The 18,415-nt window shown below is 34.4% G+C and overlaps 1 protein-coding gene across 7 annotated transcripts in view; it reads right to left on the reverse strand.

Annotated features, from left to right (window-relative positions):
- Tank (TRAF family member associated NFKB activator) overlaps positions 1-18,415 on the reverse strand; it is an 83,928-nt gene that overhangs the window by 47,606 nt on the left and 17,907 nt on the right. For 2 of the 7 annotated variants that reach the window (XM_010606827.3, XM_033756311.1), the window contains exon 2: positions 2,966-3,113. In XM_010606827.3, coding sequence (XP_010605129.1) covers positions 2,966-3,064 — 99 coding nt within the window. In that variant the 5' untranslated portion in view covers positions 3,065-3,113. Of the gene's footprint in view, positions 1-2,965; positions 3,114-5,731; positions 6,000-18,129; positions 18,149-18,415 lie in introns of those variants that run through there. The other 5 variants (XM_010606831.3, XM_010606826.3, XM_010606830.3 and 2 more) reach the window with 5 other exon arrangements.

The raw sequence follows: 18,415 nt of genomic DNA on the forward strand, positions 1-18,415 counted from the left end.
ATTAAAAAAAAAAAAAAAAAAAAAAAGTACAAAATGGCCAGTAAGAACATGAAAAAATGTTCAGCATCTTTAGCCATTGGGAAATGAAAGCCAAAATAACTCTGAGATTCCACTTTACCCCAGACAGAATGGCTATCATCAAGGACACAAAAAAGAACAAATGTTGGTGTGGATGGGGGGAAAAAAGAACCCTTTTAAATTGTCTGATGGGAATATGAATTAGTACATTCACTATAAAAATCAGTATGGAGCTTTCTTATAAACTAAAAAAAGAAACTCCATTTGACCTAGCTGTATCTCTCTTAGGTATTTTCCTGAAAGAATTAAAAATATCATTAAAGACATAATGATGCATGCATATCCATGTTTGTAACAGTCCAATTTATAATAGCTTTGCTGTGAAACAGCCTAAAAATCCAACAGATGAATGGATAAAGAAAATGTGGTGTACATACACAATGGAATATTATTCAGCCACAAAGAATGAAATCATGTCATGTTTTAAGTAGGAAAATGGATGTAACCTCACACCATAATGTTAACTGAAATAAGTCAGACACAGAAAGTTAAGTGTCATATTATCTCTTTTTCACATTGTTTATCTTACATGAGAAACTTAAAATATAAATAAATAAAACAAAGAAGAGATGGTGGAAAACAAGAAAGCAGCCTTTTTGGGGGTGCTGAGGGGATTTGGAGGAAAGGGACACAATGGAGAAGGAGGTAAAGGTTTTGAAAATAATCAAGATATGTTATATACATGTACCAACTTTTGAGTGCATAAGTACAAAGTACTTAGCTACACACCTCACAATTGAGCCACCATCTAACTTTGCAGCTTCTTTTCCTATAATGTTCTCTCATTCTTTTTGGAGCCACAGGATCACCTTATGGTATACCTAATGTATCATATGTTCTTTTGCTTCTTAGTTTTTAATATATACTGCTCCCTTTAATTGTAGAGCCCTTCTCCAGTCTACTAAGCTCTCCTAATCTTAGCCCAAATACCAACTCACATTGAGCTTATGACCTGATCCACAAAAAATGAATTAGATACTTTTTTTCTGTGCTTATATATTACCTTGCACAAATTGTTACTGTAATACTTTATCGATACACTATTGTGATAAGTACCAATTTTTTAAACCAATCATTATATAATAAAATGATCAATTTTATTTATTACCTATTTGAACTTTTAAAAATTCCTTAAGGGTATAAATGATGTCTTGTTTAGTGTTCTAAAAACTTCATCAAGGGCCCCGTACATATTAGAACTTGACAAATGTTTCTTAAAATAAATGTATCAGGATATGGAGTTTAATACAGAAGAATACATGACATTTTTCTTCATCATTCTTGAGTACTTGACAAACATTAACTTTGAAAAGTAAATACAGAAAATTTTCCCTTTTCTTTTCTTTTCTTTTCTTTTTTTTTTAATTTATGCTGATATGAGAAAAAGCTTTTTCTAATGCAGGTAAAGTGTTGAATTACCAGTTGATTACCACTGGCCAATAGAAGAAGAGTAGCAGTTAAGACAAATTCCTATTTCTGCTTTAACCTGAGAACATCTCAATGATCTACTTTTTAAACTTTGTTTCCTAAACTTTCCATAAATAGAACTGTCAAGATTTTTAAATGAACCTAAGTGCAAAACAGGAAGAATAAAAGCTAAAAATTATTTTTGTTTAGTTTCTTTTTATTTTTCTTGAAACAAAAATAATTATGCCTTGAAGTGCAAATAAAAAGAAATTGGAATTCTAAACTTCATTTCAGTAATTTCAAAAGCTCTGTCACATCACAGCCTTCTTCTTCCTACTTACCTCTAATGAAGTTTCATAGCCCAGTTATTAAGAGAATGAAGTATTTTGTAAACCAAGAGGAGAATCACAAGACCCTCTACTTTCAAATGTCAGTGCAGGAATAATTTAACCTAGTTGGCCTCAGGTTGTTATCTTCAGACAGACCTATTTGTCACCTTAGTCCCTGGATGGATTCTAGGAACTTGGCTTTGGAAAACATTTTCTGACTAATGAGGATGTAACTGCTGTGCCAACCTACTATGACTGTAAAATGGGACTTAGGGTGAATCTATTTTCCTTCTGAGTCTAGAATTTTGCAGCCAAAGGATGCACAGGGTACCTATGCAATCAGCTTTTGATAATATTCAACAAGGAAACAACCCTTTCATCATCATTTCACAAATATATATGTTAATAAAATTGTGGTCTTTAATAATATGGAAACATGGGATATAATATCTGAATAGAGGATAAAAATTTAAATGGAATAAAGTTAGTATTATGAGAAGTTCACTTCATTATACTTATTTTTCAATCAAGAAAGGCCTCATCAAAGGCCAGTTAGGAACGACTAGATTCAATAATTTTTGTCCTCAAACTTACTTTCATTTAGCACTGAAAGTACTAAACAGAAATGTTATGTATCAGGGATAATTTTTAAAAGCTGAAACTCATCCTCAGTTCACTGAAATAGTATATTTTAACTGCCATAAATAATGGAAGGCTATAATAAACTAATAACAAATTTAGTTTTAAGATATTTTAAGATCTTCTTGCCAGCCAAATAACAAAATAAAAGAACCAAAAAACAAAGGAGAGGTAATACTTCTTTCAGAGTGTCATAAAACTAATTGTTTATACATTTATTTCCTTTTATACAAAGTAAATATTGATATTTAAACGTTATATATGGAAAACATCATTTTTATCTTTCCTAAACATAATCAACTTAAAATGCCTTCATCAAATCAACTCTTCTCACATATCACAGTATTTTTTAAAAAGGCCAAATAAAAACCTCAAATTTCATCCATGAATATGTCCATGTGTTTTAGTAACTATAATTCTTCAGTTTTTAACAATATAACATGTCATAATTGCAAAAGGCTCTCAAATTCTACTTATTTGGATAAAGAACAACTTTAAAAAGGATCACATACCTTTTGTTGTAATTCTTTTACTGCAGTATCTCTATCCATGCATGCCTGTCGGTAGGCTTCATATGCTTTATTGAGTTGCTCACCAATGTTTTTATCCATTCCTCTCTGTCCTGTAGCATCACTATAAAGGATGGAGTAAATGACAGGTCTGCAAGACAATCATAACAGTTTCATAGTTACTAAGTTATATAAATTTCACTAAAAATGCATCTTAGCTGGGCATGGTAGCACATGCTTATAATTCCAGCACTTGGGAGGCTAAGGCAGGAGGACTGCTGTGAGTTTGAGACCAGCCTGGGCTGTATGGTGAGTTCAAGGACAGGCTGAACTACATAGTGAGACCCTGTCTGTCTGTCTGTCTGTCTCTCTCTCTCTCCTCACACACACAAAAGTACCTTAAAGATAGTCCTTTAAGGTTTCACATTAAAATCACAGCACCAAATACTACAGAAGTTGATAAAGGCATAAACCATCTAAAATCCTGATAAAAAATATTATAAAATCTATTTTAAAATATTCTTTGCTAATGTTCCAGTTTATAAGAGGGTTCCAGTTAATAAAAGTGCTACTTTGAGAATAGTGACCTAAAAATTAAGAAATATAAAAGGTCATTCTATTACTAATATTTTATTATACAAATATATAACATGATTAGCAGTGTGGGAAGGATTTCTTTTTACTAAATGGACAGTTATTCCCACTTATAAGGTGAATTCTTGCTACACTGAAATTAGGGCAAAATTAAATAGATAATAAATGTTTGGGATGGAGTTCACACTGTTGTTATCACAGAGCAATTAAAATGTGTGAAAATGCTCTTATTTTAGCACAAAATCTAGGGAGAACTGCTGTTAGACTGTACATTACAAAAGAAAAATCACATCCTTTCAGTCCTACCCTTCCCCACTACATATTAGTTTTCTAACTTTCCTTGTTTCTTAAATATAGGTGATTTGCTCAGAGGAGTTAATTTGGTTTTATCATCTCAGTTGGAACAACATACCCAACCACATTCCTTGGCTCTGAGCAGAGTTGCCTACTCACTCGAATTCTTCTTGTCCAGGGCAAAAATCACATCACTGACCTTTCTCTTAGTTCTCTAAATTACAGAATAGACAAAGTTCTCTATTGGTTATTTGGAGGTACCAAATTATTTTACCTTTCAGGAAATCCTTTATAACCTCAGACTTTAATTTGTAGTAACACCTTACATGTTATCTTTGGATATAAAATGCTTTCTTTAAAAACTTAGTATTTTTAATTGATACACTCCTCTTACAGGGATGGTTTTCTCTCTTGACTCAGAAAGATTGTAGTGCTGCTCCCTCCTGAAGGAACATCCTTCTGGAAGCCTTGTTCTTCTTCTGTAGGCTGATAGTGGACAATGAAGCAGCTATCACACAAAATTATTGTTTGTTTATTGCTAATGACTATGGTGATTTTGTAACATACTGGTTGGTCATTTCAAATACAGGAAGTAGGAATTGGAGCACTGCACCATGGGCTGCTGCTTATGCTTCCTCTTCTCTTCTGGAGAGGTCAAAGGAGCTTCTCTGAGAGTAGCATGTTATGAGGAGATTATTAAAACTGATAGAAAGTGTGACTTTGACTAGCATTAATACTATTACTTTATTTAGATACTTTCTCATCAATAAAGTTTTATAAAAGTACCTACAACATTAAAAATAAGTACATAAAGAGGGAAAGAAAAGAGGAAATATACTAAAGCAGAAATTAGATGTTTGAATGGCTAAATTATCTGTTATCTTTAAAAGCTGCACATGCTGGCAAACTGTCAATGGAAAACACAGCTTTATTTTGAAATCTGGGATTAAATCAGAGGCTTGAAGCGGGACTCTATGTAGTTTCATGTTTTGTTCTATAACTGATTGACCCTTAGTTAAAGGCCACTAATCTTTTGTTCTCAATTCTTTCTCTGTAGTACAAAAAGAATGGACTCAATTTCTAAGGAAATTCCTTTTTCTTTATTTCTTGAGTCTATGAGTTAAAGAGTGTCTAGTTCATCAAAAAGGTACATCCTTCCTTTTAAAAATGTAAATATGGCATTAAAATAGCAGCATCTTATGCAAGTAAATCATGTGTAGCCTTCACTTAAGGTCCTTGAATTAGATTTTACAAAAGTCACCAAGAGGAACTGCTGCAAGCATACTAGTTCCTGAAATAAAAATGAATGCTGAGGAAATAAGTTTTGATTCATATAAATATATAAAGCACTTAATTCTTATTTCACTATCAAGTAGATAACTGGAATTAGATCAGTGACATTCACCAGAGAAAAAAGAAAATCTAAGATCCAGCTAATTAAACTGGACCAATTTCAAATATCAACACCCTGAACTTTAAAGCCACTCGTTCATCATATGTTTTAAGCGTTTGTTAAGTGTAAAATTAATTTCACAATGGAGGCAGTTACATTTCAATTATATTTTGGTAAGCCTTCTATAAAATTTTCCAGGCTCCAGGAGAATGCTTTGTATTTCCAGTAAATATGCTCAAATCCAAGTCTTATGGCAATTCTCATTCTCTAAATCCAGGAGGTCAAATTTAGAGCTACCTCTCCCTTAGGAACACTGCTCTAGTTAGGTTTTACTTTATTTATTGGTTTGGTTTGCTGGTTTCCTCCCACTACATAAGAAAAAGATTAAGACAATCTAATGTCCTAGAAGGTAGCTAGACTAGCTGGAGGTACGCTACCTTCCCACCCCACCCCACTCTCAGTAATCCTGTGGAAGCCTGGATACTTACCCGGCCACATTGTTTTGCTCTAGTAGTTACTATTTTTTTTTTTTTTTTTAAAACCATGAAGAGTACAGGTGGTTTCATTAAGAAAGCAAAACAGGGTAGCAGATTCTCATCCCACTGCTTCAGTCTATTGAATGATTGTTGTGTGTCTGCCCAGTGGGAAACACCAAGAAGATCCCTGGGCAGTATGCACTTCCTCTTTCACTGGTATAGACAAGGGACAGCCTGCAAAACGGAGATGATTTTTTCTTGCTTTGATAAAGTTTTCTGCTTCCAACAAAGATCTGTCAACTGCTGAGGTCAAAGTTTGCTAAGATTTAAGAAAACATAGTTTGCTAAGGTATATATTAAAAAAAATCCCATTACTATTCAATTAGAAAAAAAATTTTTTTTGCTCACTTTTTCTGGATAAAGCATCTTGTAGCATTTTAGCATGGGAGTGAGAGATAGTACTACCTTATAGTTATGTTTTTTAACAAAATATTTTCACCAATTCTTTACTTCCTATTATTAATAATCCTACTTGCTAATAATATTTAGAAGGCTTAAATGACTTACTTATTACTACACAGCTGTATGATGAACTGGGCTAATCTTCAAAATTCTTAGTTCAAGGATTGTTCATTAAAGCCAGTTCCAAAGGATCTTGGATATATTTATTATCCATTCACTGAATACCAATATAAGCAAAGGTGTGCTGGATACTACTGATGCAGTGAGAACAAAACAGATGTGAAATCTACCTTCTTGAAGGCACCATTAGCTACAAGTACAAGCATATATGAGTACCCTAAGCGACCCAAAAGCCAATAGGGTTTGGTGAGGAAAATGGTCACATGTATTTATGAAGTTCAGGACAGTTATGTTGTGAATGGCAAATACCCATGACTAGTTCAGAGCTGAACTCATAGTAGGTGCAGCTTTTCTACTGGCAAAGACAGTCATGGTCTTTGACTTTTTCTCCCATTACAGCTTATAATTTAGTAAGGCAGACACATTTGAAAACCCATCTTCTGAAAAAATAAAAATGGAAATTACACTTTAAAAACATAAAAAGCAAAAAGACTGGATGCCAGCATGGAATACAAATTAGTGAGAAAGATAATACAGGGATATGTTGTAGGAAACTTGCTGCATTGTAGGTAAGGCTTGAAAAAAAACCAGGGGAAATGAAAGATAAACAGATTCAAAAGACATTTCAAAAGCAGAACTAACAGGGTCTTGTGGCCAACTGGATCCCAGTAAGAGACAAAAAGGCATATTCAGGTACCTGTGATGATTAATCAAGCCTGGGAAGGGGCCTTAGAATCTGCATTTTAATGAATGAAATGTCCAAGGTGATTTTGTTGCAGGTAGCCTGCCAGTCATTTTTTCAAAACATTAGGTAAAAAGTGATGATAGACACAGAAAAATAAAAGAAAATTCGCTAGGAGAGAAAGAGAATAGATAATTCAATTTTGGACAAAAGTGTTGGATGAAACAATAATAAAAAAAGAACCAACTGAATGATAATCTGTAAGAATTAAAGAAAGCAAATTATGCCTTCTTCATTGTGTTCTTGAAGTCTGTTTTGAATTCTTCTAATGCTAGTACTTTCTTAGATGGTCAACCGGGCCAAAATATTCTTACCAAGAAAATGCAGAAAAAGCTACATCTTTGAAAGGGAAAAATAGTCTCTAGAAAGGTACTTGAATGTGTGATTTTTCTTAAGTCTCTTTCTTCTACTCTACTAAATTTATAACAATGAAGTAGTATTAGTAATTACTTTTTAAGAGTTCTAGAGTTTGTATCTATCTTATAGATTTAATTAGAAAGTCTGACACCCCCCTTTTTATTAATCTTAAAAATATTTCCCAAAACATAAGACTAATGAGAGGGTTGTCACAGGCTGCATGAGATTCATAAAGAGCCAAGTTTTTTTGAAACAATAGTTAAAAATTTACTCTCTCCAACTGTTAGCAGATTAGTTGCCCCTCCAATATCCTTGAATTATTTATTATATCAACACAAAATGAAGGAAGTATATGAAAGGAGAGAGCTTGTCTATAAAAGTGAAATTTTAGTAGATAGACGATCTTTTCATGAAAGGTTCATTTTCTCTTTAAATCACAGTTTAAAATTTCTGAGTAGCCAGTTAGCCTTGAGAATATTACCACCGATACAGAAATAGGCAAAAGCTTTATAATTACAAAGCTGTACTCTGTGCTCTTAACCACTGGCACAGCTCTTCAAGCCTCTGCTTTTAATTTCCCTGAGGACACCTAGAGGCTGTTGTGCAAGTGTTTGCAAGTCACAACTTGTTTTATTAGAAGTAATTGTGAGGACTCCAATGAGAAAATAAATAAGGTCTCAGAGATTTCCAGATCTCCATTTCCAATCATTCCCAAGATGTTTAGGGTGTGACTTTACATGTATAATGTAAATTTAAAACTAGATTCAATATTTTTATACTGTGCAACATACTCTTTCCAACTGTTGAATATTCCTGGAGAGAGAGGACCCAAAATATCCTTGGGTAGCCTGACAACCTTTCAAATTTTCATCTGTTTCAACATTACTCAACTTCCACCCTTTTTAGAGGCCACATCAGATTTTCTTAAATGCAAAGATTCAGATTTAGCAAATTCTAACACTTGCTGTGCCATCCTACTAGGGGGAAGCAAAAGCTGACTAAATTTTTGATGTGCTATTTCACTTTCTTTTGTCTCTGGAAAAAAATTTACAAGATGCTATAAAATAAAGATTCCAAACTTAATTTGAGCTAGACTATATTTCATGTGAAATCAATTTCTCTGACAATTTATAGAGTATCTGAAATAAAGCTAGTTGACCAAATATAAAATCAAGAGCTACAGTGCAGAATACATGTCCAGCCTAGATATGTATTGGGTGCAAGTGAACAGTCATTTACTTTTTCCATGGACTTAAGTTCACATGTCCCAGTTCAGCATATTTGAAATAGTATCATTCTATAGAATACTCGTTCCCATTCAGTTAGACATTAGGGTCACCCAGTGTGGCTTTAAAAAACAGATCAGCAAAATTCGTCCAAAACTTTTTGAATAACTTTTATTTATTTATTTATTTATTTATTTGGTACCGGGGATCGAAGAATCATAACTTTATGTAGGGACATGTGACATATTTAAAATTTTTTGTAGGGGATCAAGTCATAGTTGGGAAAGCACTGCAAAACACTATACAAATATATGTCAAAGCAGGAAAATAGACTTTCATAAAGTGTCTCCTACAGTGAACTACTTTTTGAATTGTTCTAGAAGTATAGAATATAAAAACAAAAATAGCAGTTGCTAAGGTAGAAGACTTTCTCTCAAAAAAAGAGAGAGTGAGAGAGAGAGAGAGAATGTATTTCAATACTTTGGCAAATGGCCCAGAACAGCACTTTTACAGATCTTGGTTCCATGAAATTCCCTTAAATCATCAGTGTATATGACCAATATTTTCATTATCACTGGCATTCTTGTGGAGAAATATGAAGGTGACCACAGTCTTTCTGCTATCAATTTAACATTTCCCCATCAATATTTAATCCTCCCAATTCTATTTAAATTCTTAAACTATCGATAGATAATTAAGAGAGATCCCACTGACATGCCTTCAGCCCGAACAGACACATGGCCATGGATCATGTGGTCAATCATTTTCTGTTTAAATAGTAAGCCTCCCAGCTTCACGGAAGGGGCTGGTTCCCCATTTCTTCATGGGAAATGATGGACGGGGGGTAGAAACTGACATGTGTTTGCCTGGTGCTTTACATAAACCACCTCATCTTAAATCTCTCAATAGGAACAGACACTATCTTCCCTTTGTAGTTGAAAATGAACTTCAAAAGGGTAAATAAGTTGCCTAAAATCACAGAATTAGAAAATGGAAGAACCAGATAAATCCAGGTCTGATGTGAAACATAATCTTTACCTCTTTTGCTCCCAATTAAGTTTTAATTTTATTTTTAATCAAAGCTGTACATTCTTTTATCTTAATGAGTCAAATAGCTCTAACAAGGCTTAAGAGAAACAGTCCTTGGCGTTCCCCTCCCCATTTCCTGTTTTACCTTGGCAACCGCTTTTGGTTGATTCTTTTTTGTATTTGTCTCTATCTCTAAGCCATATATGTAACATTGCCACTTTAGATTTTTCAGTTTTGTCTTCCCACTATGAAAAATTCAGTTGTCTTTAAACATCTCCTCCTTTCTACTCTTCCCATTTTTCCAATATCCTTATATCATATTTTTGGTTAGATTAGCATTCAGCTTTTACTGTACTTTTTAAAATTTCTTATACTATTCACTGTAGAGCCATAAAATATTTCCTGGCTGCTTATTCTCTCCTGAAAACCTTTTTCCATGAAAAAAAAAATGTTGTTCATGTGTTTCCTATTACTACTAATATATTTCCTCAATATATTCAGATACTTCAGGTCTTCTATCAATTCCATATTCTTAGAGGAATCTTTCTCTCCTCCCCTCCCTTTTTTGCAGTACTGAGGACTGAACCCATGGCTTTCACACTGAGCTACATCCCTAGCCCTTTTTCTATTTTTTATTTTGAGATAGGGTCTTGCTAAATTGTTAAATTGTCCAGGTTTGACTGAAATTTGCAAACTTCCTGCCTCAGCCACCTAGAATGCTGGGATTACAGGTGGGTGCTGCCCACCCACCTAGGAATCTCTTCTTGGGCTTTCAGATTAATGCAGACTGGCTGCATGGATAGAAAGCTTTCATCCTGGGACTTTCTTTCACCTTGAATTTGGGTATTTTCTTTGCTTATATCTTTCTCTAACTAAATTCCTTATTTTTCAGTATCCCAATTCTTTTTTTATTTTATAACTTCATCTAATGAACCAAATCTTCAGCAGCTTCCTGAGAGAGAGTGCTTATAAAGTAAAATTTTTGTAACCTTACAAAACTGAAAACATCTTTGCCATCAGACCTGATAGTTTGGGCAGATTTCTAGGTTGGAAGTAATTTTTCCTAGAATTTTGAAATCTTTACTAAACTGCCTTCTAGTTTCCATTTGTTTTTGGTGGAGCCCCGACCCATTTTATTTCCTGATGAATTGTATTTAATTTATCTTCCCCTCCCCCCAAAACTACTAGGATTTCTTTCCTTTTGTCCTCAGTTTGCTGAAATTTCTATTCATCACAGTGGGTGCTTGGTGGGACCTTTCAATCTGATAATTCAGCCTTCAATTCTTTCTATTGAAATATTCTCTCTCTCTGTCTCTCTCTCTCTCTCTCTCTTTTTGTATTCTTTTTTTGGAATTCCTAGTCTGGATGCTGAATCTTTTGAATTGGTACTTTAATTCTCCCCATTTTCCTTTCCTACTGTTCTAAAATGAATTTCTCCCTTTATTTCATAGACATAGTATCTTAAGTCTGTTGTCTTTGGAGCCAGTAGTAATAGTTAACCAATCCTGGATAAAGAAAGTAATAATCAAGGGTAAGTAGTGGTATTCCAAGGACTCCACTGACCGGGGAGATAAGCCAAACAATATTCTACCCCTGGCCAGAGATTTAGCTCAGTGGATCTGTCGCCTGCCTGGCAAGCACAAGGACCCAAGTTCGATCCCCTGTAACAAAACAAACAAACAAACAAACAATATTCTACCCCCAACAGCCCAATTCAACCACAACAGTGAGTTTTGATCAGTTATATGTATTGGGATTGTAAATTTGAAGAAATTCGCAGGCTCAAAAGATTTTTACCATCTGTACCCCAGGATGATTTGCAATTCTTTACAATGTACTTGTTCATGGGGTAAGAGATAAGTATGGGTGATCTGAGAGGTAAGAAAGGCCCTTCAGCTGGGCTTCCCCTATGGGCCTATTTTACTTCTGAGTAAATGTTCTGCTAGGGTTCACACTTGTGGTAAAAGGCCAATTAAAATCTAAAGCAGTTTCAGGACCGAGGGAAATCACCTTGAATAACTGTTACTCTTCCACACTGCCCTAGAAAAGAAAGCCATTGGGCTTTCCCAAGAGAAGAGTTCATATTCTACTCTAGGAAAGTTGTCACTTTAGCAAAGGAAGATTTGATTAAATTAGAGAAACATCTTATATTTTCTACATATTAGCAAAAAAAGCATCCGGATCAAAAAGCAGAAAATCAGTTTATAACAGTACATACACATGTAAGACACTATTAAGACAGACCGCTAGACATGTAAAAAGCACGTTTTCTTTACTTGAAGAAAGGAAATGGAAGAGACTGTCACTTAACTTTTTTTGATCATTTTCCACTTTCAGGTAAGGCAATTCCACTGATCAGACCCAAAGTTTCCCAGTCATTCATTTTGCTTGATGTTAGAACTTGGTGAAACTTTCTATCTTCCAATATATAAAATATTTCACTAACAAAGAGGACATCTATGAGTCTCAGCTTGTCCCCACTTCTATGGTTTTCTCATAGTATAGGCACTCATCACTTAACCGTGATGATGCATTCTGAGGTGTCATTATTAGGGTTTGTCACAATGTGAACATTACAGGGTACACTTACACAAACCTTTACTGTGTAGCGTACTATACATCTAAGCTTTAGAGTATAGCCTCTGAAGCATATGGGGTCCATCACTGCCTATTTCATCATGCAGTCCATGACTGTATTCTCAGATTGTTTATCCAATGCTGTGGGGTTTAAGTGCATAACTACACAATATTACCAAAAGGGAAATGGGCATGTGATGTTCTACCCCTCTGTCGTAAACATTAACATGCGACTGCTCAATTAGTTATGTTCAGACACATCAATGATTTTTTTTTTTTTTTTTTGGAGCTGAGGATTGAACTTGGGACCTTGCACTTGCAAAGCATGTGACCACTGAGCTAAAGCCCTGGTCCTCACATGAGTGATCTTTAAGGAGTGTCTTAGTCACTTTCTTGCTGAAAGCCATGACATAAAGGAGGACAGGTTTATTTTGGCTCACATTTTCCTTTCAGTCTGTTGGCTCCTAGGCCGGATGGCATGGCAGAGGGGCAAAGAAAAGCAAATCTGGGCACAGCCAGGATGTAGAGAGTGAACCCAGGAACCAGGAAGTGAGATATACCTTTCAGGTCATGCCCCCAGCAACGTGACTCTTCTGGCCAGACCCCACCTTGTAACAGCACAATCAGCTATAGTACCTTCATGATCCAATAAACTTTCAAAGCCCTGCCTATGAACATATGAAGCTTTGGGGGAACATAGAGATATAAATCCTGATAAGGGGTATCTTTGCCTCTAAGTAGGGGCCATGTTAAAGGATGAGGCCAGTGGAGGTTGGAGGTTATACAATTTTAAATGGTATAACCATTTTAAATGGCTAATATTAATATTTTCATAAATCAGATAAACCAATAGGCTGGAGAATATTCATGAATGAGAAAACTGCAAGTGAAAATCTGTTATCAAATGTGTGGTGGTGCATGCCTATCTATAATCCCAGCACTCTGGGAGGCTGATGCAGGAGGATTCCAGTACAGTACCACCAGCCTAGGCTGGGCAACTTAGACCCTGTCTCAAAATTAAAAAAGGCTGCAGATGTGGGTCAGTATGAAGGCCCTGAGTTCAATTCCCAGGACTGGGGGGAAAAATTCTATATTTAGTGTGTATAAAGGAGGAATAGAACTGTGTGGGAGGAACACACATATTATAATCAAAGATTTGTGAAATTTTATCAGAAAGAAATAATGATTTAAAAAAGTTTAGAAACATCGATATCAAAGGCATCAAATTATGTCATGAAATTATAGTACATGCCATATAATAAGTGGTTGTGAATAGTAAAACCATTTAAACATCTCACAATAATAGTTGATTTGCTGGTTCCAATAAATTTTCTTCAAGCAATTTAAAATAACATATCTTAGCCGGGTGTGGTGGCGCATGCCTGTAATCCCAGCACTTGGAGGCTGAGGCAGGAGGATCACTTGGAGTTCAAGATCAACCTGGGCTACACAGTGAGTTCCAGAGCAGTCTGAAATACATAGTGAGTCCCTGTCTCAAAACAAACAAACAAACAAAAAACCATATCTTTTTTATCTTGAAGAAACCTAAGTTCTTGATTTCTGTCCTCACGGTAAGTGATAGTTCACAAATAAAGTGGATACTATGCATTCTGCTGCTCAACAGAACAACTCTGTATCTCATTCTACTGCAATATTTCAAGGACTCATAGTTTTAACTAAGTAACCAGTAAAATGGAACTCATATGAGTTTTCTTAGTTCACTCAGTTTCTAGTAATTTCTCACTACAATGACTTAAATGTCAGATTTTGTTTTCACTGTTAACCTATTTTCAGTAGGCTATTCTTTTTTGTAAAGAAAAAGTCTAGTCGTAAGTAAAAGCTCCTGCAGGTTATTGCTACTTAAACTTTTTATATTTCTCATTTAAACTGACAATTACTATATAAAGTTTATCTCTAAAGATAAAAGAAAGGCCAAGTAATTAACTGTCCAGGATATTTTCCCCATGAGGGCAATAACTAAATAGTTTACTTAAACTTTCCCAATAGTTAACAGAAATTACCATGCAGTAATTACAGGAATAATTTACTAAAATTTTGTCAGAAAGACAATATACAATATATTTTTTTTTACCTAAACTCTTTTCCTAAAAGAAAAAAATCTCTTTGGTTGCATACCATTGTGCAACACTAGAAAACTATACACTTATGAATGGGTAAGATAGTGAATTTTGTTATGCGCATTTAACCACGATTTAAAATTTTTAAATAGATTACACCAGTGGTGGTGAACCTATGGCAAGGATGCCACAGCAGGCTGTATCACTGAAAGCTCTAAAAGGTTCTCCATCACTGGACTAGGGACTGAAAAAATGACACATATACTACCTAGTCTGAAAGGTTGTTTTCAGCTGCATAGAGCCTGGTATTCTTGCCTGTCCTAATATCCCTCAACTTACTTTGGAAGAGGTGCAAGTACTAGACGTATATTAAAAGAATGCATACTAATTACTCACTTGAAAGGTAGTTCACATAATTCATAATTTTGATTCTAAATAAGAATTTTGTTGTGTATTCTAATGGCTTCGTCTTTCCCTTTACTCATGACTCAAAATCTTGGCAGCAGAGGACAGCAGGACAGAAATGGCAGCCACAGAATAAATCCTATAGGAACTAAAATTTGTCTTGATGTAACTGAATACACGAGTTAAAAGTACACAGTAATATTTATGTTTATAAGGTGTTAGAAAACAAAAATGGATAAATGGCAGTAATGTCTAGTCAGCTAATACAGTGCATCAGAACAGTGAAGTTTTATTATATCAGTAGGCTTTCAATTTTTTGTTTGTTTGTGTGTTTTTTTTTTTTTTTGTACCGGGGATTGAACTCAGCAGGCCACTGAACCGCTGAGCTAAATCCCTGGCCAGGCTTTCAATTTTTAACAGTTATTTTTGTATAATAGTTATGATTTTTAAAAGTACACAATCTCCATTACAGGGCAAGCCCTCATTCATGTCAGGAATTATTTTTGCTATACTAATAAACCATAATCTAAAATAATCAAATACATAGACATTCACAGAATGCCTGTATCCTACTGAAAATAGCACTGTTAGTGTCCAAAGGTATCCCTCATAGTTCACAGATATATATTGCTGTTACATTAATTGCCTAAGGTCATATTCTTGAAAGTAATAAAAAGTGCTTGAAATAATCATTTATAAAAGTTAATTCTACCAAAGGTTATTTAACTCTATTACTTATGTATTAACACATTATTAGCAGAGTTACAAAGGTGGGCTTTGGTTAAATGTATTCTTTAGAAGCCAGCCCTCTTCCATTTACATATACAGTGCATTCCACACATGCTCTAAACTGTCACAATGCTTTTCCCTTCATCTGAAGTAAGTATAAGCATGTTGAGCATGTGTTATTTTCTCACTTGCTCATTCTGAAACCCGCTGTAAGATTTAGCTGTAGTAGAATGTCAGCCTAGTTATTATGTTTTAAGTAAGAAATTTCCCAACAAAATTGGGAAGCTAGTGATAATAAAGCAAAACTGATGCTATCCCAGTTGAGTCTTGCTCTTGGTTTCTTTCAGGTATAGAAAAGCTTGTCTATGTGGATGCAAGATCCTTTCTTTTATAACATAACTAGAGAAGATGAGAAAAAGACTAGTAAAGCATTTTACTTAGCAATGTCTGCCGACTTACAGAATTTTTCCTTGACAATTAAAAAAAAGTATAGAGGTGTGTGCTTGTGTTTGTGTGTATGTGTGTGCATGTTAGGGGATCACCGGGAGTAGTAAAGCAGTTCTTCACACTCTTAACATTATTGGTGTCCTCACTCAATCATTTGTTTGGATTTACTTTAAGGAGTGTTTATGTAAATTCTGGACCATTTTGCTCAGACCCAGGCAGTTTCATGAGTGAATTCTTTCAGCTTTTCAAAAGAAGAGAGTTGTCATGAGAAAGAACTCTCCCCATAATTTTTAAGAAACCAGGACAACTTTGACAGCAGAAAAAGATAAAATTCAATTACTGATTTTAAATAAAAATATTAAATAAAATGATTTTAAATAAAAAAGAACATAAATATGCTTAAATATTATACTATGACCAAGTAAGTTTGGACTGTAAACTGAAAACATATTAAAATGATTCACCATCCTAATGGAGCAAAGAAAAGCTCATATGATAGATGTAAAAAAACTGGAAAAATTTACCTTCTATGATTGATTTTTTTGAAGTTTAGTTAAGTAGTAATAAAAAGACACTGTCTCAATAGAATAAGAGATACATTCCAAATGAACACTCAATATCTATTATTTAAAACTGTTCTTAAAAGTGCTAGTCAATGCAAACAGATTTATATGCCTGCCAAAAACTAACTTTGGCCATAATCCAAAATCCATTCTCTGTAAAAATTCTAACAAGCTAGATATATTAAAATAAACTTCCTTGACAAATAGAACTTATTAGAAACTAGTAATAAACCTCATATTTAATGATGACAGAGTAAAATTATCTCCAAAGTAAGAAATAAGGTAAAGATAACCATTATAAAAATTATAAATTATAAAGGAAGAGATAAAATTATTATATTTAAAGGATTGTTTTCCTGGGAATTCAAGATAATTTATTAACACTAATAAATTTAGAGAGTTGGCTGGATATATATATATTACTCATAAAATATTATAGACTATAATGGTTAAAATCCCCAAAGGATTAGAGACTATAATGGTTAAAATCCCAAAAAGATTACTTTAATGGCACATAGTTTACTTGAATTTGATCTGAAAGACAATGTAAATAATATTCGACAAAATCTTGAAAAATTAAAGAGGAACTTTAAAAAGTCAAAGCAGACTGATATTTGTGAACAAGCAACATGTAGATCAAAGCGACAGATGAGCTAAAATGACAAACGTACACATGGGAATTTGCTATATTAAAGATATTTCCAATCAGTTTGGAAAGAATTGATTTTGACAAAGAATTTCATGAAAAACAGCTACTCACTCATAAAAACAAAGACAAAAACCTAAATTCCTATCTTATACAGTATACAGAATAATGTTTAAAAAACATAAAATATAATTAACAGACAATAGAAGAAAAGACTGTAGTAATTTTGGAGTGGGGACTCCCTTCTTATATGAGCTACAACTTGGGAATTTTAAACCAAAAGGCTGACATGATAGTTTAAAAAAAAATACTTGCCAATTATTTCACAAATGTTATACTTGTATCTTAACAAAAATAGAAAAAATAGGCAAAATATGTGGGTAGGGTATATTAACTGATTACGGTACATCTAGACAAGGGAATATCACGTTGACATAACAATAAATAGAGCAAAATATGGCAAGACTTCCACTGTATATTTTTTAAAATCTGAAACAGAACACAGAACAGAATACATAGAATATCTCATTTTCAGAAGAAAGCGAAATAACACGAATTTGTACATACAAAAGAGTTGTGGAAGGCTTTGGATTACAAATGATTGGGGAAAGCACTCAGAAAGATTTCACTTTGCACTTTATACATGACTTATCATTTGAGGATTCACTATTCCTTTCAGATCAAGGGGGCAAATTGAGTTTTCAAACACAATACGTCTCAGCTATCTCCCCTTTAAACGTATATTCCAATCATGGTAGCGGGGCGGATCATTTTCTTTTCCTTCAATTCCACATCACTTGACTTCCTTTATTACCATTTCTCCCTTATGGTAACTTATCACAGTAATTCCCGTGAGACAAGTGACATTTCGTAAGGCTGCTTTACTTTTGCTTGTTACAGCATAACAGTAAGAAAGTACAACTCTTTGGTAGAACAGAGAGTATCTTACCCCTACTTTCTATTCTTTGACGAGTACAGTTTTCTGTGCCTGTAACTCTGTTCTAGTGTACACAGGACTGGGGAATTTACCTAACGTCTAGGTTCCCACTGCAGGCGGGGTTTGCTTCTGCTCTTTCCGCCTGGGCCACCCATTCCCTCGACCCTTTGGGAAGTTACCCAACTTCTCACTGTCAGGGCTATGATGACATCCTACGGGAAAGCAGAGAGGAATTGTGCAACCACTCTGGGAAAAACAACAGAAAACCTAAGAAGTTTTCGAAAGAGTATCCACAACACTTGCTTCAGGGTGGCAGCCTCTCTCCCGAAAGGAAGTCGGGGACACTGCTGACGGGGTCCACTGCTCACCCGACACAGG

This window comes from Fukomys damarensis, unplaced genomic scaffold, assembly GCF_012274545.1.
Source record: "Fukomys damarensis isolate Sample0158 unplaced genomic scaffold, DMR_v1.0_HiC HiC_scaffold_26, whole genome shotgun sequence".
Taxonomy (NCBI): domain Eukaryota; kingdom Metazoa; phylum Chordata; class Mammalia; order Rodentia; family Bathyergidae; genus Fukomys; species Fukomys damarensis.